General features: G+C 48.4%; 1 protein-coding gene across 1 annotated transcript; it reads right to left on the minus strand.

Moving 5' to 3' along the window:
* Positions 1 to 794: 794 nt before the first annotated feature.
* On the minus strand, positions 795 to 23367 carry LOC123083799 (uncharacterized). Its single transcript, XM_044505713.1, has 3 exons — positions 22600 to 23367; positions 3065 to 3463; positions 795 to 821 (listed from the first exon to the last, which is right to left on the minus strand). Exons 1-3 carry the CDS (start codon positions 23365 to 23367, stop codon positions 795 to 797), a joined length of 1194 nt encoding a protein of 397 aa, XP_044361648.1.
* Positions 23368 to 26484: the final 3117 nt, after the last annotated feature.

Consider the following 26484-nt stretch of genomic DNA (forward strand, 5'->3'; position numbering starts at 1 on the left):
TTGGCCTAAGTTGGTCTATGGCCACTGCTGGCCCGGTGGATATCCAAAGTTTTAGCTGGGGTCGTACGGAGATGCAGTAGCTACTGCCTGACGAGCTGCCTCCGTCCTCCTCTCATATTTGTTTGCTTCGTCCCAGGTTATAACATATCTCCTTTTTTCCTGAAAGTCAAAGAAAGTAGGAGCAGGGAGGGAAAGATGGAAAGTGTGTCATCTGTCAAATATTAGCCGGTACTGGAGGAACTGTTCATTCCTCTCAACAAACTGATGGCGAACCATGGCACTATAATCTAGATAAGCAAGAGGCAATTCCACATCATTTTCATGTATGGGTACATTAAGATAATTAGCTACACAAGTTGCATAAATTCCACCAAACAAATCTCCACTTATACCGTTAAGATGCAACCTTCGTGCAACAATGGCCCCCAAGTTATATTGTTTATCACCTAATACTACACTCTTGAGGACACTAAGATCCGCAACGCACATGTGACTGGCCTCATCTTTACCGTTAATGCATCTACGAAATAAGAGAGCAAAATAATGTATGGAAGGGAAATGAATGCTCCCTATGGTAGCTTGTGTGATGTCCCTAGATTCCCCCATAGTGATACTAGCAAGAAATTCTTTATATTCTTATTTACGAGGTTCACTAACATTTCCCCAGTGCAGGAATTTACAAGAAGTATTAAAATCCTCTAGGTCCATGGTATATGATTTATCAAAAAGATCAAATAAAACAGTGTGAGAATTGCGTGAGGATGTAAATTTAAACCTCATCACAAAGGAATCAGTTAGATAGTGGTGTTGCCGGCACTTATCTGACACGAAGTCCTCAAGATCAGCATTACGCATATACGCGTCAAACTCATCCTTGATGCCTGCTTGGACCATAAACTCCTCTAACGGCCATTCACAAGGCCGCACTTGAGCTTCCCTTCGTGGTTCATCGTCCGGCTCACGTATTGCGAGCCTTGGTCCTTGCTTCCTTGAGGAACTACCTTGGTACATTTTCCTAAACATTTCTTTCTCTGAAAAATTTCTAAAATTTTAAGTGACTCAAAATAAAAGTGAAACAAGCTCACCAAGATTGATAGCAAATACACCTACAAGTTCCTAGAGGCCATATCATGTTTTAAAACTACTTTTGACCACATAAATTTTACATGCAAGCTCAAGAACAGGGTCACCTAAGCAACACAAATTTGCAACAAGTAAAGCACTAGAACAAAAACTAATTGGACAATTGAAGGAGTCACATACCGAAGAACAATCCCCCAAAGCAGTTTTGTGAATGGAGCTTTGAGCAAGGATCGAAAACGGCAGCAAGATAAGATAGAACACGCGGAGGGTAAATGAGCAATGCGCCCGCGGTTTCCCCTTTTTTATGGGGAAGGCACGGGCCGCCACTTTACCATTCACTGCGATGGGACGCATGAGGGTAGCAACCGCCCCATGCATGACCCCCACGTCACACACAAACCCCACGTCGCGCATTCAACGCGGGTCGTGGGGAAGTGCGACAAGCGAGGGAGTTACAGTAGTAAAACTCGGCACAGCATGCCCGCGGCCTAGGCTCAAGGGCTCCTGTCGGTGCACAAAAAGGAGGGGTCCTATTTTGTACCCCTTTACCTGTGCGCGGGCAGTTGGAGCCGTGCCTGCGGCCACGCTTAGTGGGGCAGAGGAAGGAAGCAAAGCCAGAAGACAACTAGAACAACGCCAAGCCAGAAACACGAAGAGCAGAGGGGCGAGGTGGACTCCCCCAGCAAGGACCTTGCCGAGGCGGCCTCTGCAGCCCCGGCAAGAACCTTGCTGGGGCAACTTTCCCAACACCAACATCGCAGCCACCCTTGAGCCTGAGAGTTCTGACGCCATCGACAACATTGAAACCAAGGCTCGGGAAGTGCTTGCATGGTGGCATGCAAATCTTTGTGGAGACTAGAAGCGCACAAGACTAGATGATGACCAAAAGACGACGATCCTCGACACGATCCTTGCCAAGGATACCCACGAGACCCCTGACAAGACCCTTGCCGGGGACGACGAAGATGCTGCGGCAAGACCCTTGCCATGGCCCCGACCAGACTCTTGAAGTTATCTTATCGGATTGAGTCTTTAAGGATTTGAGAACACTTCATGTATGTCTTGCATGTGCTTATCTGTGGTGACAATGTGATATCACATGATGCACTTGATGTATGTTTTGGTGATCAACTTGCGAGTTCCGTGACCACGTGAACTTATGCATAGGGGTTGGAACACATTTTCGTCTTGACTCTTCGGTACAAACTTTGGGGCACTCTTTGAAGTTCTTTTTGTTGGATGAATAGATGAGTCTGAGATTGTGTGATACATATCGTATAATCATACCCACGGTACTTGGGGTGACATTGGAGTATCTAGGTGACATTAGGGTTTTGGTTGATTTGTGTCTTAAGGTGTTATTCTAGTACGAACTCTAGGATAGATTGAACGGAAAGAATAGCTTCGTGTTATTTTACTACGGACTCTTGAATAGATCGATCAGAAAGAATAACTTTGAGGTGGTTTCGTACCCTACAATAATCTCTTCGTTTGTTATCCGCTATTAGTGACTTTGGAGTGACTCTTTGTTGCATGCTGAGGGATAGTTATATGATCCAATTATGTTATTGTTTTTGAGAGAACTTGCACTAGTGAAAGTATGAACCCTAGGCCTTGTTTCAACGAATTGCAATACCATTTGTGCTCACTTTTATCATTTGCTACCTTGCTGTTTTTATATTTTCAGATTACAAAAACCTATATATACCATCTATATTGCACTTGTATCACCATCTCTTCGCCGAACTAGTGCACCTATACAATTTACCATTGTATTGGGTGTGTTGGGGACACAAGAGACTCTTTGCTATTTGGTTGCACGGTTGTTTGAGAGAGACCATCTTCATCCTACACCTCCCACGGATTGATAAACCTCAGGTCGTCCACTTGAGGGAAATTTGCTACTGTCCTACAAACCTCTGCACTTGGAGGCCCAACAACGTCTACAAGAAGAAGGTTGTGTAGTACACATCACGGTCACTTTCTTCTTCGCCACCGCGGTCTTCACCATCTTCTTCGCTGTCGCGGCCCTCGTTGGGCGCATGGACTCCCACTGGACCTCTTGCTGCTGCTCGATCCTGCCGTGCCGGACCGGCTTGCCAAAGCTAGCCCGCCGCAGGACACGCCTTCTCCCTGTGACCAGAGGGTCGTCATCCCCGGACTCTTCCTCGGTTGACTCCTCGACTGCACCTTCGATGAGGGGGGACCCAGTGCCGGCACTGTTGGCCTCCCTAGCAGACTCTGCCCATCCGGCAAGCTCTTCCTCCTCCGCGGCCACCTTGGCCTCGTGCTCCACGTGGCCGGCACTGCGAGCTTCCCTGCCAATCACCGCCTCCGCCGCCCTGGCGGTGATGTAGTCTAGCTCCTCCTTGGCGGTGTCCTAGATAAGCAGTGGCTCATCGCGGACATACCTCTTCAATAGGTTGTGGAAGAACTCCTGCACTAGCTCCGCCTGTGGCTCGGCCCAATTTGGGTCGAGGCCGTGCGCGTTGAAGTCCGGCATCATGGCGATGATGTTAGTTTGGCGAGAGTTGTTGCTCAGCGGGACCACTCCCGCCGACAACCCGAACAAAGGCCCCATGATGGCCTTGCTGGCCTTCGCGGCCTTGCCGACTCTCTCAGCCCTGCCGTCGTCACCCACATCGAGCTGAAAAAGCCTTTGACAAAAATGGGCGTGCCCTATCACCGTGAAGTTGTGCTTCAAGCCAGGGCGAAGCCTCATGGACAGGGTGTGGGCCCCTTGGTGTTGATTCTTTCGCCATTATTTTTTATTTATTTCAAAACGTGTCTCCGTTCATTTTCATGTCATTCCGAGAACTTTTATTTCTGCACAAAAAAATAACACCATGGCAATTCTGATGAAAACAACGTCAGTCTGGGTTAGTTCCGTTCAAATCATGCAACTTAGAGTCCAAAACAGATCAAAAGTGTTTGGAAAAGTAGATACATCGGAGACGTGTCAGTGGGAAAGATTATATGTATGTGGACGAGAGAGTATGAGACAAACCTAACGAGAGAGAGAGAGAGATGGAGAGAGAGAGGAAGAAGTTAGGTCTGTGAGAAAGATGGATACATGTTATATACGTGAAATGTGTGTGCATCCGGATTTTGTACACATGGAAGGAGAAGAGACAACAGGTTTGATGAGAGAGCTGGAAAAACGTGGATGAGAGGGGAAGGATCTTGTGGGTTGAGGGATTGATAATTTTGTGCAGGAGAGAGAGGGATTGGTATTTTTGTGCGGGAGAGAGGGGGGAGGAGTCAGTCAGCCATCGTCACACCATCCTGCTTCCAAATGGCCCCACATTCTCTAGTGCAGTGTGGTCGCCGTCTTCAATCTCCTCGATGCCCTCTTTGAAGATTGAGGTATTGTGCATGCTGGGGTGCAGAGAAGCACAAATGAGAGTGGTCGCCATATAACCTTGGATGGTGATGAATTGTGTGCTTGGGGGAGGGGGAGTGTGTGTGTGTGTGTTAGATATTGAGAGAAATCAAACCTATGGAGAGAAATGTGTATGTATGTGACGTAAAGCTACATGCTAAATAGGGTTTTCACGAAGAGATTGTGTGTGCGAGATAGAGAGCGATGTGTGGGCCTTGAGGTGTGCAGGTGCTGGGTGAGGGTGTCAAAATGTGTGCGTTGATGCATGCGTTACATGCGATCGTGCGAGGGACGGACGAATCGAGAGAGATGGTTGTTGTGTTACGGATGCTCATGTATCTCTCTCTCTCTCTATCTCTATCTCTCTCTGTCTCACACACACAAGTAAAAATAGAAGACTGTTCTCTCATGTATACACAACGTATCGGCATCTGTCTATGCCTCAGTCATGCATAATCATTTGCACATTCACACCTCTCTATGTCTCTATCACACGCACACTGTCTCCACATTGCTCTTCCGCCACAACACACATATGGACACATCCACATGTTCTCTCTCAGTCACACACACAAAATCAGTTTAAAAAAAAACTAGGGCGCACCTAAAACACTGTAACTCCCTCGATGCGGCTATATCTCCCACGTGTCGAAGCATGACTTAGAGGCATAACCGCATTGAAAGCAATGTCGCAAGTGAGGTAATCTTCACACAACCCATGTAATACATAAGGGAAAAGATACATAGTTGGCTTACAATCGCCACTTCACACAAATACATGAAATAAAGCATTACATCATCCAGATACAATCAGGGCCCGACTACGGAGCCAAAATAAAAGAAGACTACCCCAAATGCTACACAGATCCCCGATCGACCCCAACTGGGCTCCACTACTGATCAACTAGAACGAAACAACATAAAGGACAAGATCTTCAACGAGCTCCTCCTTGAGCTTGGTTGCGTCATCTGCACGGTATCATCGGCACCTGCAACCTGGTTTTGGAAGTATCTGTGAGTCACGGGGACTCAACAATCTCACACCCTCACGATCAAGACTGTTTAAGCTTATAAGAAGGGTAAAAGGTATGAGGTGGAGCTGCAGCAAGCGACTAGCATATTTGGTGGCTAACATATACGCAAATGAGAGCGAGAAGAGAAGGCAAAAGCACGGTCGAGAAACTATGATCAAGAAGTGATCCTAGAACAACCTACGCCAAACATAACTCCAACACCATGTTCACTTCCCGGACTCCGCCGAGAAGAGACCATCATGGCTACACACGCGGTTGATGTATTTTAATTAAGATCAACTTCAGGTTTTCTACAACCGGACATTAACAAATTCCCATCTGCCCATAACCGCGGGCACGGCTTACGAAAGTTCAAATTCCTGCAGGGGTGTCCCAACTTAGCGCATCACAAGCTCTCACGGTCAACGAAGGATATTCCTTCTAGCGGGAAGACCCGATCAGGCTCGGAATCTCGGTTACAAGACATTTCGACAATGGTAAAACAAAACCAGTAAAGCCGCCCGATGCGCCGACAAATCCCGATAGGAGCTGCACATATCTCGTTCTCAGGGCACAGCGGATAGGTCAAGCTACGAGTAAAACCAACCCTCAAGTTGCCCCAAGGTGACCCCGCAGGCTGCCCGTTTCGGACCAACACTCAGAGGAGCACTGGCCCGGGGGGGGGGGGGGGTTAAAATAAAGATGACCCTCGGGCTCACGAAAACCCAAGGGAAGGTTATAGGTTGTTAGTGCAAATGGTAAAACCAAGGTTGGGCCTTGTTGGAGGAGTTTTATTCAAGGCGAACTGTCAAGGGGTTCCCATTATAACCCAACTGCGTAAGGAACGCAAAGTCCGGGAACATAACACCGATATGACGGAAACTAGGGCGGCAAGAGTGGAACAAAACACCAGACATAAGGCGGAGCCTTCCACCCTTTACCAAGTATATAGATGCCTTAATTAAATAAGAGATATTGTAATATCCCAACAAGTAAACATGTTCCAACAAGGAACAACATCTCCATGTTCAACAAGGAACAAACTTCAATCTTCACCTGCAACTAACAACGCTATAAGAGGGGCTGAGCAAAGCGGTAACATAGCCAAACAACAGTTTGCTAGGACAAGGTGGGTTGGAGGCTTGGTTCAAAAATATGGGAGGCATGATAAGCAAGTGGTAGGTATCGCAGCATAGTCATAGCAAAAGAGCGAGCAACTAGCAAGCAAAGATAGAAGTGATTTCGAGGGTATGGTCATCTTGCCTGAAATCCCGCAAGGAAGAAGAACGGGTCGATGAAGAAGACAAACAGACGTAGTCGAACGGATCCTCACAAATGTGATGTTATCGGAACCAACCTGAAGAAGCAACACCGGAAAGAAGCACACAACATAGTAAACAAACCACACATGAACATGGTATGATATGCGGGATGCGGGATGCGATGCATATGCATGATTTGGAAAGGAATGATTGAACCTGGCCTCAACTAGGAAATCCAAGAGTGCCACTAGAAAGGTGAGGTGATTTTGGTTGAAATCGATATAAAGATCACCGGAATCGGATGCACGGTTTGGAAATGGCAAGCAAAACAAATATGGCACCGGTCTGCGATAATCAGCAAGTGACCAACTAAATGCACCAAGATATATACGCTACAACACTAAAACATGGCAACAAAATACATGTCAGGGATCCACTCATGATGCTTGACAAAAGATGAAAACTGAGCTACGGCTAATTCATCCATTAACAGGTTCAAACAAGCATGGCAAAATTGCAAATGACAACAGGTTTCAGACTTAGTGAAATTAACACAAGTCTGGAATTATCATCAGGAAGCAAACTTTAGAGCATGAAAAATACATGCTACATGAACTTAACATGTAAAAGCAAGGCATGGCATTAAGCTACTCGAAGCACTTAACAAAAGTCCCTTAGTGACCTTGAGCCAAAAGGGATCAGAGAATACAATTGCAAGCATGTGAACATGGCAAAAACATAAACAGATTCAAACTTAGTGAAAAACTGCAGCATGCAAAATAGTTAACGAGTAGGCATGTTTACGAGCTCGATGCACTCACTACAGAGCATGGCATGACAAACTAAGCATACACCCATCAAGAATACATGGCATAGAATCTAGACATGGCAAGAACAACAACATAGCATGCACGGATCCGTAGCAACATCCTCGGCAAAATCGCTAAACATGTCAACAATCTGCCAGGATTTGCTTTATAGCAAAAGTAGAGCTCGATTCACTCAAGCAATGGTGCTCGATAAATGCAAACAAAGACATGGGTGGATAGAGCACCACAATTCTAACAAATCATCCTTACTGATCATCCTCAACAGAGGCATGGATCACTAGGAAACAACATGAACATATGGCATAACGACAAAAACAGGACAAGGACTTAGTGAAATTCTAAGTCCTTGAAATCAGCATTACCGATTACGCTACTTTGCAAGCTTGTGCTAGTCACCACAAACATCACAAAAATACATGGCAAGCACCTCTGTAAAGATGGCATGGCATATTACAAAACACATGTAGAGCTCAAGATCATAGCATGCACACATTAAACATGGCAAAAATGACAACATGCCATTTGCTGAAACAGATCTGCCAAATTCACCACATAGCCCTCTTCCAACAGTATTTCGGGCATCAAGATGAGCTCAAATGAAAATGATGCAGTGGGATAAAATGATGTACTCGTCGAGACGAACATTTTGATATGCTACCCGCTCAAAACAGAGCCATGGATGATGAGTTATGACATGATGAATATTGCAAAAAAAATAACAGAGACGGGGCAAAAAGTCAACCCGAGAATTTAGGGTCCAGATCAGATCTGGATCCGGATCGGTCGGCACGGACTTCGAGGAGATCGTCGGAGTTTCCTATAGCCACCGGAGAAGAAGAGGCGGCCAGCGAGAGCGCGGTGGTCACCGGAGCTTCAAGGAGCCGGGGAGCTCGCCGGACGGCGATGTCGGCGGCCGGGCGGAGAGGCGACCATGGCGAGGAGGCGCGGTGGAGGACGGCAGGGTGGCTCGCCGTGGCCGGTGGTCAACTCCAGCAGCGACCGGAGCATGCGGCGGCGCGGGGCGGCCGAGGCGGCGGGGCCGACCAGGCGCGGGGCGGCGGCGCTCGCTCGCGGCGACCGAGCGGTGGCGGAGCGGATCGGGGCCCGGGCGGGCCTGCCCTGGGCCCGGCAGGCCGCGAGAGGTGGGAGGCGCCCGGTGGGACAGGTGGCGCTGTCCGGTAGGCTGAGGCGGCGGAGGTGATGACGTGGCACACTCCGATTGGCTGGAGTGATGTGGCCGGTGAGATGGACGCGTCCGGCGGCGCGGAGGGAGTTGGATCTAGGGTTGGACTGCGAGATTTTTCGGCGGAAGCCACATATTTATAGGTAGAGGGAGCTAGGAGAGTCCAAATGAGGTGCGGTTTTAGGCCACTCGATTGTGATCGAACAACCGAGATGATGGAGATGTCTTAGGTGGGTTTTGGGCCACTTTGGAGGGGTGTTGGGCTGCAACACAGACAAGGCCTTTTCGGTCCCTCGGTTAACTGTTGGAGTATCAAACGAAGTCCAAATGGCACAAAACTTGACAGGCAGTCTACCGGTAGTAAACCAAGGCCGCATGGCAAGTCTCGGTCCAATCCGAAAACGTTTAACATCCGCACATGAAAAGATGTAGAAAGGAACACCGGGTCACATAGGAGCACCGGATTGCAAAACGGACAACGGAGAAAATGCTCGGATGCATGAGATGAACATGTATGAAAATGCGATGCACATGATGACATGATATGCAATGCATGACACGCAAGCAAAGACAAGGCAACAACAACGAATAACTGGACGACACCTGGCACATCAGTCTCGGGGCGTTACAAACACCCAAATCCAAATAAACACGAACTGGAGCTAAATTCAAATATATAGAAATATTGTAGAGTCGAGAACTTTTTCGGGAAAAAAGGTTGAGTAATATTCGCGGATTGCTTTCACACACACAAAAAGGTTCGGTGGATGTCCTTCGAGCGTGATACGGTGGCGCACCGATCGATCGACCGTGTGGCCGCGGTTCACGCGCTTGCATAGGATTCCGTATCGTGGTTGTGGTAACTAATATAAGTGTTGCCTCAGTCTAATGTTTACGTGTACTAGTACGGTTTTCTTTTAAGTTTGACCAATCCTATATAAAACTAAACTAAGCTCCCATACGCGCACTCATCAATATGCCGCCTCCGCCGTTGCGCATGCCAGCGCCCACCTACTATGGCCAACCATTTCTCGCCCATCACCATCGTGTCACTGCCATCCCTGTGCCATGAAGCCGAAGGCTTGCCCACTCAGATCGTCTGTAGTCCCGCCTCGCAATGCCGCCGCGCTGCCAAGCACGCGAGCAGCTGGTGGAGCCATCTCTATGCATGTAGTGTACTAAGAGGAGGACGAGTGTGTGCTCCAGCATGCCGGCGAGGAGGAACTAGTGTGTCATTGTCGTCTCTTCCGGCGCGGAGGAGGAGCGCATGGTGGTTGTCGTGGCGGAAGTCGGTCGCGTCCGCGCCGAGCCCACAAACCGAGTGCGGACGCGGAATCTACCTTTGAGACCTTTAATCCCATGTGGATCCTGCAATCTGAAGGAGCAATTTGGGGTCAGTTGACTCTTATGAGCTGTTGGATGCAACATGGATGGCCAGAAGGGCTTCTTCAACCTATGAAATTGGTGCACTGTTTATAGTTTCTCTCAGGCATCGAGCCGGCAGCCCGCCACATGCCTAACCGCCTGCCGTCGCCGCCCCGCCATCCCCTGGACCACCTGCCACCACCATGCTCCCCCCTCCCCCACCCCTGCTATTCGTTTAACCCAGGCCACGATCCATTTTTCCGGCAAACTTCAATCCAAATCCAACACTCATAAGATAGATCATGGGCACCCTACAACCCTAATATAGATACTGGGATAGCTTCTCTGCCATCTTCTTACGCTCCATCGAACTTCCTCCACAAATCGACTGACCCAAATTATACTACTAGTACGAACGTGGTATCTTTACCTCTTTACCTAATAACAAAGCGGCTATCGCTTCTTACCCCTGGATTTTCGTCCGGTTGGTCCATCCACCATTTTTACCTTGCTCGTACGTCAGTTTCCTTCTTATGCACCAAGAGAGCGAGGCAAACGGACCAGCCGATGAGTTGGCCCATCAAATAAGGCCCACCTATCTAAGATTAAGGTTTCAGCCGCCCCAGAGGCAAAAAAAAAATTCCTGCGAGGGGAATTAAACTTGACACCTCGCGTTCAATACGTATAATGTCATACCAACTGACATAGGTCGCACTACGTGCTAAATAGTCCCACCTTGCTCTTTCATATTCAATCTATCTCATTTATATACGTCTTTAATTTCTTACATGTCAGGAAGCTTTCTCGAAGATCATAAGAGATAAATGACGAAAGAAAGAGAGTCTAATTATATTAGACGAGAAGGAAAGAGATAAAAGAAAGGAAAGAGGAGTTAATTACACCAGAAATTGAGAAGGAATGAAAAGTTAAACGGATTCATGAGATAGGCATACGATGCATCCATCCAGCATAATTTGAGGAGAGGACCTGACGGAAATAAGGAAGGGAGTAAAGGGAGCATAATATGCGCCGCTGCATATCATTGAAGGACGAAAATAAGGAAGGAGGAAAGAGAAAGAAAATTAAGGAAGGAGGAAATTAGATGTTAATCCATCTGCGCTGCTTGCAATATCATTTAAGGACGAAAATAAGGAAGGAGCAAAGAGAGAGAAAAATAAGGAAGGAGGAAAGGAGATGGTCATGATGACCCTGATCAATGAATTGATATATGAGGACCACAATAACTCAAACATGTGGTTTTGCTGCTGATCGTTTATAAAGTTTGGTGTTTGTTTGTGTCCTTCATGGACTGGTACTACTATGACGTAAGAGCCAGAAACAAATGAACACGAGTCCAATTAGGATTAGCAATACCATCAGATTAATTTATATGACATTCCCCATGGTATTGTAGGTTCATACGCAAATTTTTGAACTTGGTGGATCAGTGGATATGGCAATGTTTAGTCATTATGATGAACTCAAAGTTGAGCTAGACAAGATGTTTTAATTTGATGGTGAACTGATGTCTTCGAAGAGAGAGGCAGATTGTGTATACGGATCTATGGGAGTCATCTAAAATTCTACAGCATAGTGCACAAGATAATTGTTTTTAAACTAGGAAGAAGATCTAGAAGATGAATTCGAAATCGTCATCTACCCCAAGAAAGAACGAAGATTCTTTGGATATTTTGCTGAAATAAGAAAACAAGAGTGTTTTTTAGTCTTTTGCATAATTCAAGAATCTAATTGGGAATTATCTTAAATGAAAACATGGGTTTTACACTTTTACTTACTCATATGACATTGCTCTACTTCAGTATATGGGATCACATTGTAGTTGGTCACACTAAGCACCAGAAGAGTGTCAATAACAACTAAGTGGATAAATGGAGAGGTGGCCGTCAACCAGTTTGGGTGCTCGCGCAGCTGCACACCCAGCCCACCACCCGCGTCCAAACCATGTGCTCAACATGGGGGTGCCTCGTGTTTCTATCTCCTTAATTACAAAATCCACAATGGTTGGGTGTAGTGTTGTGGTTCAGATTCAGAAATCATGTGCTAGGATGTGAGTGTGCATGCAGGTTTGAGATCACACCATGAAGTTCTGGTTTGAATTTAAACTCGTGCTTATCCACTTAATAACCCTTGAAGCGCATGTGCGTATAACCCGACCAAACATGACATGGTGGCCACCTGTACATACTGAATCTTTACCTTAGATATTGTTAGGTTTCCCTGAATCTGTAGCTTCATGTCTAGCTCTACACATTTAACATTTTTTAACCCTTTTATTTAGGAAATAACAAGGCAACATTTACTACTTTAGTTAGTGCGGATAGAAAGCTGGGGAGGAAATACTTGGGTAACACATTATTTACTTCAAGTATTTTGGAACGCGTGGAGTAGAAGCAGTCACGCGACACCTCAGCTGACATTTGCTCCAAACTCCTAGATTTTAGTCTATTAAGCTTCTTCTTAGCTAATACTGATGTTTTTCTTTGTGGCCAAAATCTCACTTATATAGCATATATTAATTTGGGGTCCACAATAAGTAAGTTACTATTTGGTTTGATGCTTATTATTAGTTCATGAAACCCAATTTTGTCATATAGTTGTAAATATTATACCATTTTTGTTGACAAAACCTAATTTACATAACAAGTAAATAATGTTTCTCTACTTGCTATTTGTTTCACTTTGTCTTCCCGATCATTTCATCTAAAAAATAGTGTACCATTTCTGTTGACGAAGTGCTAGAGTATTGTTACAACATCGGGTCTAAACCAGTTGAGCTACATGCTATGTTGATGATGACGGGTTGCATATTATGTTGTTGATTGTGTTGTTTTCTCAAATTCATTAGGTATCGCATAAAACTGTCTGCAGGCATTCCGAATGAGGATCAAAGTTATATTTTTTCATAGTCCCTTTGTTCCTTTTTTAAGTCCTTTTAGATAATTCAATATGGACTACATAAGGAGCAAAATGAGTGAGTCTATATCTAAAATAGGTGTATGTACATTGCAAATCATATACTACTAACACTAAATATACAATTTCCAATAAGCCTATATTTTGTATTTAGTATTTTTTATTAGATTCATGAGCACATCGTTATTTATTTTGAGCCATTGCAACGCACGGGCACTTTACTAGTTAAGTACAGTAGGAACACGAAGATACAAGCAGTAGTACCAAATGCAAGAAGAACAGTTGTAAGACATAGTACTAGTACTACTGTACGTACTAAAGAGTTCAAATAACGAGAAAGGACATAAACATAGTTTTGCTGGAGGCTCAGCACAACACACCTCTGAAATAAAACTAAGGAACTAGTCCGCTTGACACTGCAGTAGAACTAGCATGAGCAGCGCCACTGCGACCATACTCGGAGTCCAAGTCCACGTCCTCGACTTCGTCCTCGTCCCTCTTCCTCTTCCTCTTCGCCGACGCTTCTTTTCTTTAACCGGACACTGGGCTCTGCTTCTTCATCCAACCCTTGTAGATATTTAAACAGAGGTAGGTATCCATTGCTGCATACAGGATGTTATCTTCATCTATTGTCTTCGACTCCCATGCATGATGAAACTCGTGGTGAGGTTTCTTCAGTTTAGCATACGAAGGATCAATCATGGCTGCTTCCAGGGTTAGTATTGAAGGCTAAGAGAGGACATCAGGCTTGCCTTCTGGAGATCGAAGGGCTAGCCTACAACAAGTCCCATCCGACCCAGGACATCCCTGTCGTTCCTAAAGTCTACAATAACAAATTTCACTCTTTCGTCCTTGAGGATGTTCTTAAAATCCTGGCACTCAACGTCGGCATGGCATATGTGGTATACCAAGCACACGTTATGTATGCAAACCTAGATCATGACGGGCTTCTTCTTCTCTGCCTCCTTTAGAATCTTCTCACTTTCCAGGACTGTGGTGTACTCAACATCTAGCCCAGCGACCCACTCATCCTTTGAACTATTGAACATGCGTAGGAAGCGAGCAAGGCATGCTTTCACTGTCGTGGATCCACGGGTGTAGATGACGATGAACTCATCGTCGGTGATGGCTCTAACCTGGTACTCACCGGCGACCTTGGAGATTTGGGAGGCCATGGATTTTGGATGAGGGTTAGGAGAAGTTGAACTAGTGTAATGTGAAAGGACGGGATGACTGGGAGTGAACTATTGTAAGGTAGAAGATGGGGACGAGTAGGGTGTGTGAACGTCATGGGGTTGTTGTTGGGGAACATAGCAATAATTCAAAAAAATTCCTATGTGTCACCAAGATTGATCTAGGAGATACTAGCAATGAGGGATAGGGAGTGCATCTTCATACCCTTGAAGATCGCTAAGCGGAAGCGTTACAAGAACATGGTTGGTGGAGTCATACACGCAGCGATTCAGAGCGCGGTCGATTCCAATCTAAGCGCCAAACAACGGAGCCGCTGTGTTCAACAAACGTACAGCCCGAGGACGTCTCCTCCTTCTTGATCCAGCAAGGGGAGAGGAGAAGTTGAGGGATAACTACGACAACACGACGGCGTGGTGGTGATGGAGCTCGTGGTTCTCTGGCAGGGCTTCGCCAAGCGCTACGGAGGAGGATGAGGTGTAGGAGAGTGGGAGGGGCTGCGCCAGGGGAAGGGTGTGCGGCTGCCCTCTCTCTCCCTCACTATATATAGGGGGAAGGGAGTGGAGGAGGCGCCCTAGGGTTCCCTAGGGGAGGGGCGGCTGCCACATGGGAAACCCTAGATGGGTTTGGGCGCCCCCACCCCTAGGAAACTTCCCCCCAAGCCGGGAGGGGTGGCTGCCCTAGGGGAGGCGCCCCCACCTCTCCAGGTTATGTGAGATGGGGTGGGAGGGGCACTCAGTCCCTTAGTGGGCTGATGTGCCCCCTCCCCTTGGCCCATAAGGCCCCCCAACACTTGTCGAGGCCTCCGAAACCCCTTTCGGACACGCTAGTCGTCACCCGGTACCGCTGAAACAATTCCGTACTCCAATACCCTTCGTCCAATATATCGATCTTAACCTCCGGACCATTTCGGAACTCCTCATCACATCCGGATCTCATCCGGTACTCCGAACAACCTTCGGTAACAACATACTATTTCCCATAGCAACTCTAGCGTCACCAAACCTTAAATGTGTAGACCCTACGGGTTCGGGAACCATGCAGACATGACCGAGACATCTCTTTGGCCAATAACCAATGGCGGGATCTGGATACCCATATTGGCTCCCACAAGTTCCACGATGATCTCATCAGATGAACCACAATGTCGGGGATTCAATCAATCTCATATACAATTCCCTTTGTCTATCGATATGTTACTTGCCCGAGATTCGATCGTCGGTATCCCAATACCTCCTTCAATCTCGTTACCGGCAAGTCACTTTACTCATTTCCTAACACATGATCCCGTGGATAACTCCTTAGGCACATTGAGCTCATTATGATGATGCATTACCGAGTGGGCCCAGAGATACCTCTCCGTCATACAGAGTGCAAATCCCAGTCTCGATTTGTGCCAACCCAACAGACACTTTTGGAGATACCTGCAGTGCACCTTTATAGCCACCCAGTTACGTTGTGACCTTTGGTACACCCAAAGCATTCCTACGGTACCTGTCATGGTTCTAAGACTGACAGTAGAATAGGGGGGTAATAATGTAGAGGCAAGATCCTAGCTATGGAGAAGTTGTACACACGAGTTTACGAGTTCAGACCCTTCGTGGAGGAAGTAACAACCCTACGTCTCGGAGCCCTGAGGCGGTCGACTGAATATATGTGTGTGAAATACAGACAGTGTGAACCCTTGTCCCAGAGGAGGGGTGGCTTATATAGAGAGCGCCAGGACCCCAGCTGCCCTCCGTTACATAGGATTCAATGTACAGAGGAGGAAGACATTACTGGTAACATCTGCAATAAAGTGGTGTAAATGTCCATAAAGCTACGGTTTATGTCCTGACCATTACAGAGTGGAGGGCTTCTCATCCTCTGGTGGTCGAATGTCTTCAAGGTGGTCGAGTGTCTTCAAGGTGGTCGAGTGTCTTCAAGGTGGTCGAGTGAGCACATCTTCATGGTCGAGTGGTTGATGGTTTCTCTTTGACTGCCTCTGATTCTTTGTAGAGATGTCCTTGGGGAGGGTATGTCAGACAGATCCATGACCCAACCCTAGGTACATAGCTTCATCATTAGCCCCCGAATGGATCAGGGTTTGAGTGGGGAAGTAGTTGGGAACACTTCCGACCCATTCTTTGTGCTCTGAGTATATCCTATTCTGGAACAATGAGTTGAGGTGACGACGTCGACTCCTTTCTCAATCGCCTTGGTCCATTCTTGGTTTTTGTTGAGTGAATTTTCACGGTAGAATTCCGAATGATGATGTGGAGGATGTTTGTCTTCAGTCTGACATGTTGTTCTGCTCTCTGCGGATCTCGCGGGATTCGAATTTTGGGAAGTGCGCCAGATGGACGGAACCGAGATTATCGGGACGGATTAGGCAAGTCTCCTCGATCCCCACGCCACCTTTTTCGCCACATACTGCGCGCGCGACTGTTGCGGTATTTGTTTGGATCGTCTGGGTCCACCAGTCAGTCACTCGGGTGACGACGTTATAAAAGGCCCTGGACCAGGCCTCTGCCCCGCGCGCTCCCATTCTCTCTTCTTCTTCTCCCAATCTCTCTGGCATGCTCGCTCCCGCCCTCATCGCGGCACCTTTGCTCGAGCTCGACCCATCACCATGGGGAAGGAGAGGAGGGTGGAGCTGCAACGCACGAAGAAGGCGATAGCGAAGGCGAAGGGCAAGCGGACCAGCCGGGGCGGATCCTCATCGAGATCTGGCCTGCCAGCGGCTGGATCCAGGGTGACTGGATCTGCTCAACCATCACCCAGGACAATCTCGATGACCTGGTGGAGGGGGACTGATCCCCCACAAGTCGGCACGACTCCCGGGGAACAAAACCAAGCCGCAGCCAAGAGAGGGTGAGTTTGTTCTCCTTGCCACCCACGTAGATCGCGGATTCTCACTGCCTCCCCATCCTTTCTTCCGGGGTTTTTTGAACTTCTTTGGGGATCAACTCCACCATTTCACTCCAAACACCATAGTCTATCTGGCCGCTTTCGTGTCGATGTGTGAAAACTTCTTGGGTTGTCGACCGCACTGGGGTCTTTTCAAACACATATTCACCTGCAGCTCCTAGTCGGTCAAAAAGGCCAAGTCGAGTGACGAGAACACACAAGTGATCCAGATGTGCGGGGGTCTGGGGATCCAGATGAGGAGCAAAAGTACTTTCCCAGCCATGATTCTTCCCGACTCGGTCCGGGGCTGGCAGTCAACTTGGTTCTACTATAAGGATCAGCCGACCCCGGGTCAGTCGACTGGACTTCCTCCCTTTTCCTTGGCTCGAGTGGAGAAGCCCGCCCCCCTAAAGGTAGTTCTAGAAAAGAAGGCGCAGGTCAAGGTGCTGGTCGAACGGGTCATCCAGCTTGTCTGCGATGGGGTGACCGGGATGGACCTGCTAGAGGTCTTTCTCGGTTGATGCATCCAACCTCTTCAGGCGCGTGATCATCCGATGTGGATGTACTCTGGGCTCGAGGATTCCACTCGGATCCACCCAGAGGACGTCAGTGAGGATACCTTGGAGAAGTGGTTGATGGGGATCACCAGCAACAAAGACAACCCTCGGGGGTCTAGGAGGGTGATTCCATTCGACAACTCGCACCAGCTGGAGCAGGTATAATTCTGTCTTATCAAGTATCTTTCTGATTCACCAAGTGATATCTTGTTTATGGTCAATTGAATTCCTTTTGATTGTTGTCCTTTCAGGCCCTCATCGACATGTACTCAATGCCCAATAGAGTGCAGGACCAAGAGGCCGAGGAAGAAGGGAGCGGTGGCGAGAGCGGTGAGGAGCATTCGGAAGCCGAGGAGGACGAGGAGAGCGACGAATCGACTGATGACGAAGAAGTCGACTCGCCTCCTCGCAATGAGAGGAGATCCAAGCACGCTCACGACCCGGCAAGCGCTCCGGACTTGGCGGCCGCGCCGAGTGGTCAGTCCTCGAAGCGCCTCAGGACGTCTTCCCCAACACCGACTGAGAAGGCTTCAAAGCAGTCCAAAGTTGCGCTGCCACCAGCACCGAAAGCGCTGAAAGCCACCTCTTCCAAACTGCCAAAAGCTTTGCCCAGGATCAAAGTGACCGTTCCTACTATCTCCGGGTAACCATCTGACTTGTCTCTTTTGTAGACTCGATTAACCAGACGTAACCGATTGAATGCGGGTCTTTGCAGTGCTGCTACGTCAGGAACCTCTTCTTTCCAGTACCGGGACGAGGAAATGGAAGATGCGGTAACCTCCAACCCAGGTATAAACTCTTGTGATTTTGTTCTTGATTCTTTGGTCGACTGCGTTCGAGTGGTTCACTTGGGGTCGAATGATTTGCCATGCAGCTCCGCCGAACGTCATTGATCTTCCAGATGACGACGAAGATGTGGCTCTTAAGCCCAGGAAGAGCAAGAAGGTAGCAGCTGGCAGGGCGGCTCGGCAAGAACCAACTACAACACCTCCCGTCCGTCAACCTGAAGACGCGGGCATGGCCTCTGTGACCTTCGCTGCACCCTTGTCGAGTGGTCCTCCCACACCGTCGACTGCACCTATGATTCCTTCAACTGTCCAACTCCAAGCCACGGAGCTCCAAGCTGCCGCACCTAGGTCGTCTGCTCACTTTTTCACTAGCTACCCCGTCCCGGACAACCAGTCGGAAGCGGCTGCGGAATCCATCCGACAGGCTGACATGATGATGGAGCAGGTGAAGACGGTGCAAGAGAACAGCCAGGCTACCTACGACGCCAGTGCCGCCCTTCGGGCCAATGTCCAGGTGAGTAGACTTTCCAACCGTTTTTGTTCTGTGAGGAAGTGTTGGTCGAAAAGAAATCTTCTTCTGCATAATCTCCTTTTGTTTGCGTCGAATTAGAGCACCCACAGGGTGTTTTGTTGTTTTTGGTAGTTTCGCTCTTCCACTCGGTCTAGGCGAGTGGGATCAGAACCGGTGGGAGCACGCTCAGTGCACCCACTGGGTGTAGTCCCTGAGACCACGGTCGACTGCTGGCAGTCGACTGGTGTCTGAGTTCTTCTTTATTTTCTTTTACTCCTTACACTCGACTCCGGCGGGCCGGTCGACTAGGATCCGAACCGGTGGGAGCACGCCAAGTGCACCCACTGGGTGTAGTCCCCGAGACCGCAGTCGACTGCTAGCAGTCGATTGGGGTCTTAACAGCTTTTTTTGGGGTCCGGGCGGACCGGACGAGTTGAGTCTTAGTCAGTGGGGGCATGCCAAGTGCACCCGCTGGGTGTAGCCCCTGAGACCGCAGTCCACTGTGTGCAGTCGGCTGGGGTCTAAATGAACTTCTTTAGGTTTTATTCACTCGGAAGTGAACCACCTTCGGTTTTATCGATTGATCCGTCTTTTGTGTTCTACAGAAGTCTTGTACTCTTATTTCCAAGTTTGCTGAACTTGAGGAGAAGCAGAGGCAACTCAATCTAGACTTGGAATTGGCCCAGCAAAATCTGAAAAAAGCTCAAGGTGAGGCCGCTGGTATGGAAGGTAACTGATTGTCGACTGACTTTCAATATATCTCTTTGATCTCTTCTTTGATTCGATTGCTTCTTTTGCAGAGAAAATGAAGTTGGCTTTGGAGAAGGACTCGGACCTCGCCGCCACGCAAAAAGCAGCCCAAGACAAAACCGCTCTCGCAGACCAGAAGCTTGCTTCAATCGGAACGCTGGAAGGAGAGGTGAACAAACTGAAATCTTGTCTTGATGAAGCTAATCGCAAAGTGACTAGTCTGAAGAAGGACAAGGTTGTCCTGAATGAAAAGTTGGAGTATGCAATCCGCAAGAGGAATGACACAGAAGCTTATCTGAGGACTCTTGCCAAGAAGCTTTATCTCATGCTGGGAGGTATTTCTTTTAACCCAATTGTGTTCATGCTTGCGATTGGATCTTGCTCGGTCGATTGACTAATTTTTTGCTGCAGAACTCCGCCAAGACTTCGACGAAGAAACTGGAATGATCGAGACGGGTCTGGACCCTATCACCTCCCCAGTCTGTGACGAAACTGCGATGAACATGCTCCGACTGGAGTCCCGTATCGCCAGCGCCACAAGCTACCTCGCGCGCCTGAAGGAGGTTGTCTCTCGAATCGACTCATCGCTTTGGCCAGGGGCAACGCTTCAGAATGACTTGTAATCCCTGATGACTCAACTGAACGAGATCGCTGACCGAGTGCAAGAATGGAAGAAATCCTCTACCCAGTGCGGTCCTGACGTTGCGCTGTCCTTGGTGCGAGTCCATTGCAAGGAGGCTCGTGAAGATAAGCTGGCTGCGATCAAAGTCGCTAACACCAAAAAGCACGACTTCCAGTCCTTCATGGAGACTTTCATCGCTGACGCCACTTGGATCGCTGATGGGATCAACCTAGACTCATTCGTGGAGCCTGCCAGCCCTCCTCCGGCTGAGTGAATAGACTCATGAAACTTGAATATGCTTTAAATTCGCCTCAGAATGCCGAGTGATTGCTGTAACCGTTGAACTCCTTCAGGCTTGATGCCCGAGTACTTTCGATTTGCTGCTTGGAAGTTTTAGGATTTATCTGAATTTGGTTTATTTCCGAATGTGCTTGTGTTTGTCCTAGAATGGACTTTGCCCACTGCTTGGAATAGTCTTTGCGCTGGAGACGCAGCTCTGAGGTGGCGGCTCCAGTTGACCTGCGCTTCATCGTCCTTGCGGATAGGGATGGAGCGGATGTTGTATTTGTGCCGCAGCTCCGAAGGAGAAGGTTGCAGTCGACCTTCACCTCGTCGTCCTTGCGAATAGGGATGGACCGGATGTTGTATTTGTGCCGCATCTCCGAAGGAGAAGGTTGCAGTCGACCTGCATCTCGTCATCCTTGCGGATAGGGATGGACCAGACGTTGTATTTGTGCCGCAGCTCCAAAGGAGAAGGTTGCAGTCGACCTGCACCTCGTTGTCCTTGCGGATAGGGATGGACCGGACGTTGTATTTGTGCCGCAGCTACATAGGAGAAGGTTGCAGTCAACCTGCACCTCGTCGTCCTTGCGGATAGGGATGGACCGGACGTTGTATTTGTGCCGCAGCTCCAAAGGAGAGGGTTGCAGTCAACCTACACCTCGTTGTCCTTGCGGTTAGGGGCATGTTTCAAACTTAGGAGAGTATTGGACTACAACTAAGCCCCCGAGTGGGAGGATTGCTCTCCACTTGGTAGGATTTTTTTCAAACTTAGGCGAGTACCGGACTACAGCTAAGCCTCCGAGTGGGAGGACTGCTCTCCACTCGGTAGGATTTTTTCCAACTTAGGCGAGTACCGGATTGCAGCTAAGCCTCCTAGTGAGAGAACTTAGGCGAGTGCTGGACTGCAGCTAAGCCCCCGAGTGGGAGGATTGCTCTCCACTCGGTAGGATTTTTTCAAACTTAGGCGAGTACCGTACTGCAGCTAAGCTTCCTAGTGAGAGAACTTAGGCGAGTACTGGACTGTAGCTAAGCCCCCGAGTGGGAGGATTGCTCTCCACTCGGTAGGATTTTTTCAAACTTAGGTGAGTACCGGACTGCAGCTAAGCCTCCTAGTGAGAGAACTTAGGCAAGTGCTGGACTGCAGCTAAGCCCCCGAGTAGGAGGATTGCTCTCCACTTGGTAGGATTTTTTCAAAGTTAGGTGAGTACCAGACTGCAACTAAGCTTTCTAGTCAGAGAACTTAGGCGAGTACTGGACTGCAGCTAAGCCCCCGAGTGGGAGGATTTCTCTCCACTCGGTAGGATTTTTTCAAACATAGGCGAGTACCGGACTGCAGCTAAGCCTCCTAGCGAGAGAACTTAGGCGACTGCTGGACTGCAGCTAAGACTCCGAGTGGGAGGATTGCTCTCCACTCGGTAGAATTTTTTCAAACTTCGGCAAGTAACGGACTGCAGCTAAGCCTCCTAGTGAGAGAACTTAGGCGAGTGCTGGACTGCAGCTAAGCCCCCGAGTGGGAGGATTGCTCTCCAGTCGGTAGGATTTTTTCAAACTTAGGCGAGTACCGGACTGCAGCTAAGCCTCCTAATGAGAGAACTTAGGCGAGTACTGGACTGCAGCTAAGCCCCTGAGTTGAAGGATTACTCTCCACTCGGTAGGATTTTCTTTCGAACTTAGGCGAAACGGAATCGCAACTAAGCCCACCCACTGGGGGATTTCAGAAGTAAATAAGAACAACAACAATCTAATGATAGGACCATAGGTTCTTGTCTTTGATAAACAAATTACAAAGGTGTTTCTTATTACATTTTATTTGAACGAGTGCTTAAGTATAAAAGGGGCGGAGCAGCTCCGCGTTCCAAGACCGTGGCTCGTCTTTCTGATGCTCAATGCTGTAAAGATGGTATGCTCTGTTGTGGAGAACTTTGGTGATGATGAAGGGGCCCTCCCAAGTCGGAGCAAGATTGTGTGGTTTCTGTTGATCCACTCGAAGAACCAGGTCTCCTTCTTGAAAGGCTCGACCACTCACATTTCTGGCATGGAATCGACGCAAGTCTTGCTGATAGATGGTCGAGCGGATTAAGGCCATCTCTCTTTCCTCCTCTAGGAGTTCGACTGAATCTTGCCTGGCCTCCTCTGCTTCCTCTTCGGAGAAGAGCTCGCCTCGGGGTGCATTGTGGAGCAGGTCACTTGGCAGGACAGCTTCGGCTCCATAGACTAAGAAGAAAGGAGTTTGTCCGGTCGACCAATTAGGAGTTATCCTTAATCCCCATAGAACCAACGGAAGTTCATCAACCCAAGCGCCTGCAGCGTGTTTCAGATCACGCATCAGTCGGGGTTTCAACCCTTTGAGAATTAGGCCATTGGCTCTTTCTGCTTGTCCGTTCGACTGCGGGTGAGCGACAGAAGCATAGTCGACTCGAGTGCCCTGAGAGGCGCAGAAAGCTCTGAACTCATCAGAATCGAAGTTCGATCCGTTGTCCGTGATGATGCTGTGTGGGACTCCATATCTGAATGTCAATTCTTTGACAAAACTGACAGCGGTGCTAGCATCAAGGTTCTTGATAGGTTTAGCTTCGATCCATTTGGTAAACTTGTCGACTGCAACAAGCACATTAGTGAAGCCGCTCCTGCCAGTTCTCAGTGGTCCAACCATATCCAGTCCCCAAACAGCAAAGGGCCAGATGAGGGGGATGGTCTTCAGGGCTGATGCTGGCTTGTGAGACATGTCAGAGTAAAACTGGCAGCCTTCACATCTGTCGACTATATCTTTTGCCATTTCGTTTGCTCGTGGCCAATAGAATCCAGCTCGGTATGATTTAGCCATGATGGCCCGGGAGGACGCATGATGAACAGAGGTCCCCGAGTGGATGTCATTGAGGATCATTCGACCTTCTTTTGGTGTTATGCATTTCTGACTGACTCCAGTCACGCTTTCCCTGAACAGCTGCCCTCTTATCACAGTAAAGGCCTTGGATCGACGGACGATCTGTCAAGCCTCTTCTTCATCCTCTGGGAGTTCTTTCCTGAGGATGTACGCAATGTAGGGCACCGTACAGTCGGGAGTAATGGCCAGAACCTCCATGATCAGGTCGACCACAGCTGGGACCTTGACATCAGTCGGATCTGTGGCGCTCTTAGGTTGGGGGGGGATCTTCAGTAAAAGGATCTTCCTGAACTGTCGGCGATTGAATTTGCTCCAAAAACACATTTCTAGGGATAGCTTCTCTCTTGGAACCTATCTTTGCCAAATCATCGGCTGCTTGATTTTTCAGTCGGGGTATGTGGTGGAGTTCTAACCCCTCAAACTTCTTCTCAAGCTTTCTCACCGCGTTGCAGTAACCAGCCATGGCTGGGCTTATGACGTCCCACTCCTTCATCACTTGATTAACTACCAAATCTGAGTCACCATAGACCATGAGGCGACGGACACCGAGTGAGATGGCCATGCGCAACCCATACAGGAGTGTTTCATATTCTGCTTCATTGTTGGAAGAATCAAAGTGAATCTGGAGGACATATCTTAGCTTGTCTCCTCGGGGGGATACCAGAACTACTCCAGCACCAGAACCGTTCAGCATCATAGATCCGTCAAAGAACATGGTCCAGTGCTCAGAGTGAACTTGAGTCGGCAGTTGTTCTTTGATCCACTCGGTGAGGAAATCTTCTATTGCTTGGGACTTGATAGCTTTCTTTACCTCAAACTTGATATCCAAGGGAAGGAGTTCAACCGCCCATTTGGCCACTCGACCAATTGCATCTCTGTTGTGCAGAATCTCTGACAATGGAGCGTCGCTGACGACTGTAATAGAGTGATCCAAGAAATATTGTGCAATCTTCTTCGTGGTCATGTAAATCCCATAGAAAAGCTTCTAATAATGAGGATATCTCTACTTTGACGGGGTCAGGACTTCAGAAATATAATAAACTGGGCGTTGAACCTTATAAGCTTTTCCTTCTTCTTCCCGCTCGACCGTAAGTATTGTACTGACGACTTGTCCAGTGGCTGCTATATAAAGTAGTAGAGGCTCTTTGCTGATTGGAGCAGCAAGCACTGGCTGGGTGGAAAGGAGGGCTTTTAGCTCTGCAAAGGCTGCATCAGCTTCTGGGGTCCACTCGAACTTGTCTGATTTCTTCATCAGTCGGTAAAGAGGCAGCTCCTTTTCACCAAGGCGAGAAATGAATCGACTCAGGGCGGCCAAGCAACCAGTAAGCTTCTGGACATCATGCACTCGCACATGGCGTTTCATTCGGAGTATAGCGCCTACTTTCTCTGGGTTAGCATCGATTCCTCATTCAGAAACAAGAAAACCGAGTAACTTTCCGCCTGGGACTCCAAACGTGCACTTTGATGGATTGAGCTTGATATCGTACCTTCTGAGGTTGGCAAAGGTTTCAGCAAGGTCAGTCAGTAGGTCGGAACCTTTACGTGACTTGACCACAATGTCATCCATGTATGCTTCCATATTCCGACTGATCTGAGTGAGCAGGCACTTCTGAATCATCCGCATGAATGTGGCTCCGGCGTTCTTCATACCGAATGGCATTGTGACATAACAGAAGCACCCAAACGGGGTGATAAAAGTTGTCTTTATTTCGTCGGGCCCGTACAGACGGATCTGGTGGTACCCGGAGTAGGCGTCCAAAAAGGACAAACGCTCGCACCCTGTAGTCGAGTCGACTATCTGGTCGATGCGAGGGAGAGGAAAGTGATCTTTCGGGCAGGCCCGATTGATATGCTTGAAATCAATGCACATGCGAAGTGACTCGTCTTTCTTTGGGACCATGACAACATTAGCTAACCACTCGGGGTGGTAAGTCTCTCTGATAAACTCAGCTGCCAAAAGCCGAGCCACCTCTTCCCCGATTGCCTTTCTTTTCTGGAGGGCGGACCGTCGAAGATGCTCTTTGACTGGTTTCACCTTCGGGTCGACTCGGAAACGATGCTCAGCCAGATCCCTGGGAACACCCGGCATGTCAGAAGGCTTCCATGCAAAGATGTCCCAGTTCTCACGGAGGAACTGGATGAGCACTTCTTCCTATTTGGAGTCGAGTGAGGTTGAAATGTCAGTCGAAGCAGCATTGGGATCTGTCGGGTGAATGTGAACCGACTTCGTTTCACCAGACGACTGGAATGCTGAATCTGTGGCTGGCTTCTTGGCTCGCAGCAAGTCACTCGAATCTGCATTTTTCTGGTATTCTTGCAATTCTACCATGGCCATCTGGGCATCAACGATCTTTGAGCCCTTCTAGAAGCACTCTTCTGCCTTGTTCCGATTACTAGAGATAGTGATCACTCCTCTAGGACCAGGCATCTTCAGTTTGAGGTACACGTAACATGGTCGAGCCATAAATCATGCATAAGCTGGCCTGCCCAGAATTGCATGATAAGCACTCTGGAAATCCACAACTTCAAACGTCAACTTTTCTTTGCGGTAATTTTTAGAATCACCAAAAACCACGTCGAGTGCTATCTGACCGAGGGATGCAGCCTTCTTGCCTGGAATGACCCCATGGAAACTCATATGGCTTTCACTGAGTCTGGACATCGGAATGCCCATTCCCTTCAACATTTCTGCATACAGTATGTTCAGGCCACTACCACCGTCCATCAGGACCTTTGTCAGTCGAGTGCCTTCGACCACCGGGTCGACCACTAGTGCTTGCCTCCCAGGGGTGGCGATGTGCGCCGGATGATCAGACTGGTCGAATGTAATGGCAGTCTGCGACCACTTCAATTAACTGGGTGTCGCCGGAGCAACCATGTTCACTTCCCTGTTGATGACTTTCAATCGACTTTTGCTCTCAACGTCAGCAAAAATCATCAGAGTGGAATTCACGTGGG

Source organism: Triticum aestivum, chromosome 4A (assembly GCF_018294505.1).
Source record: "Triticum aestivum cultivar Chinese Spring chromosome 4A, IWGSC CS RefSeq v2.1, whole genome shotgun sequence".
In the NCBI taxonomy this organism is placed as follows: domain Eukaryota; kingdom Viridiplantae; phylum Streptophyta; class Magnoliopsida; order Poales; family Poaceae; genus Triticum; species Triticum aestivum.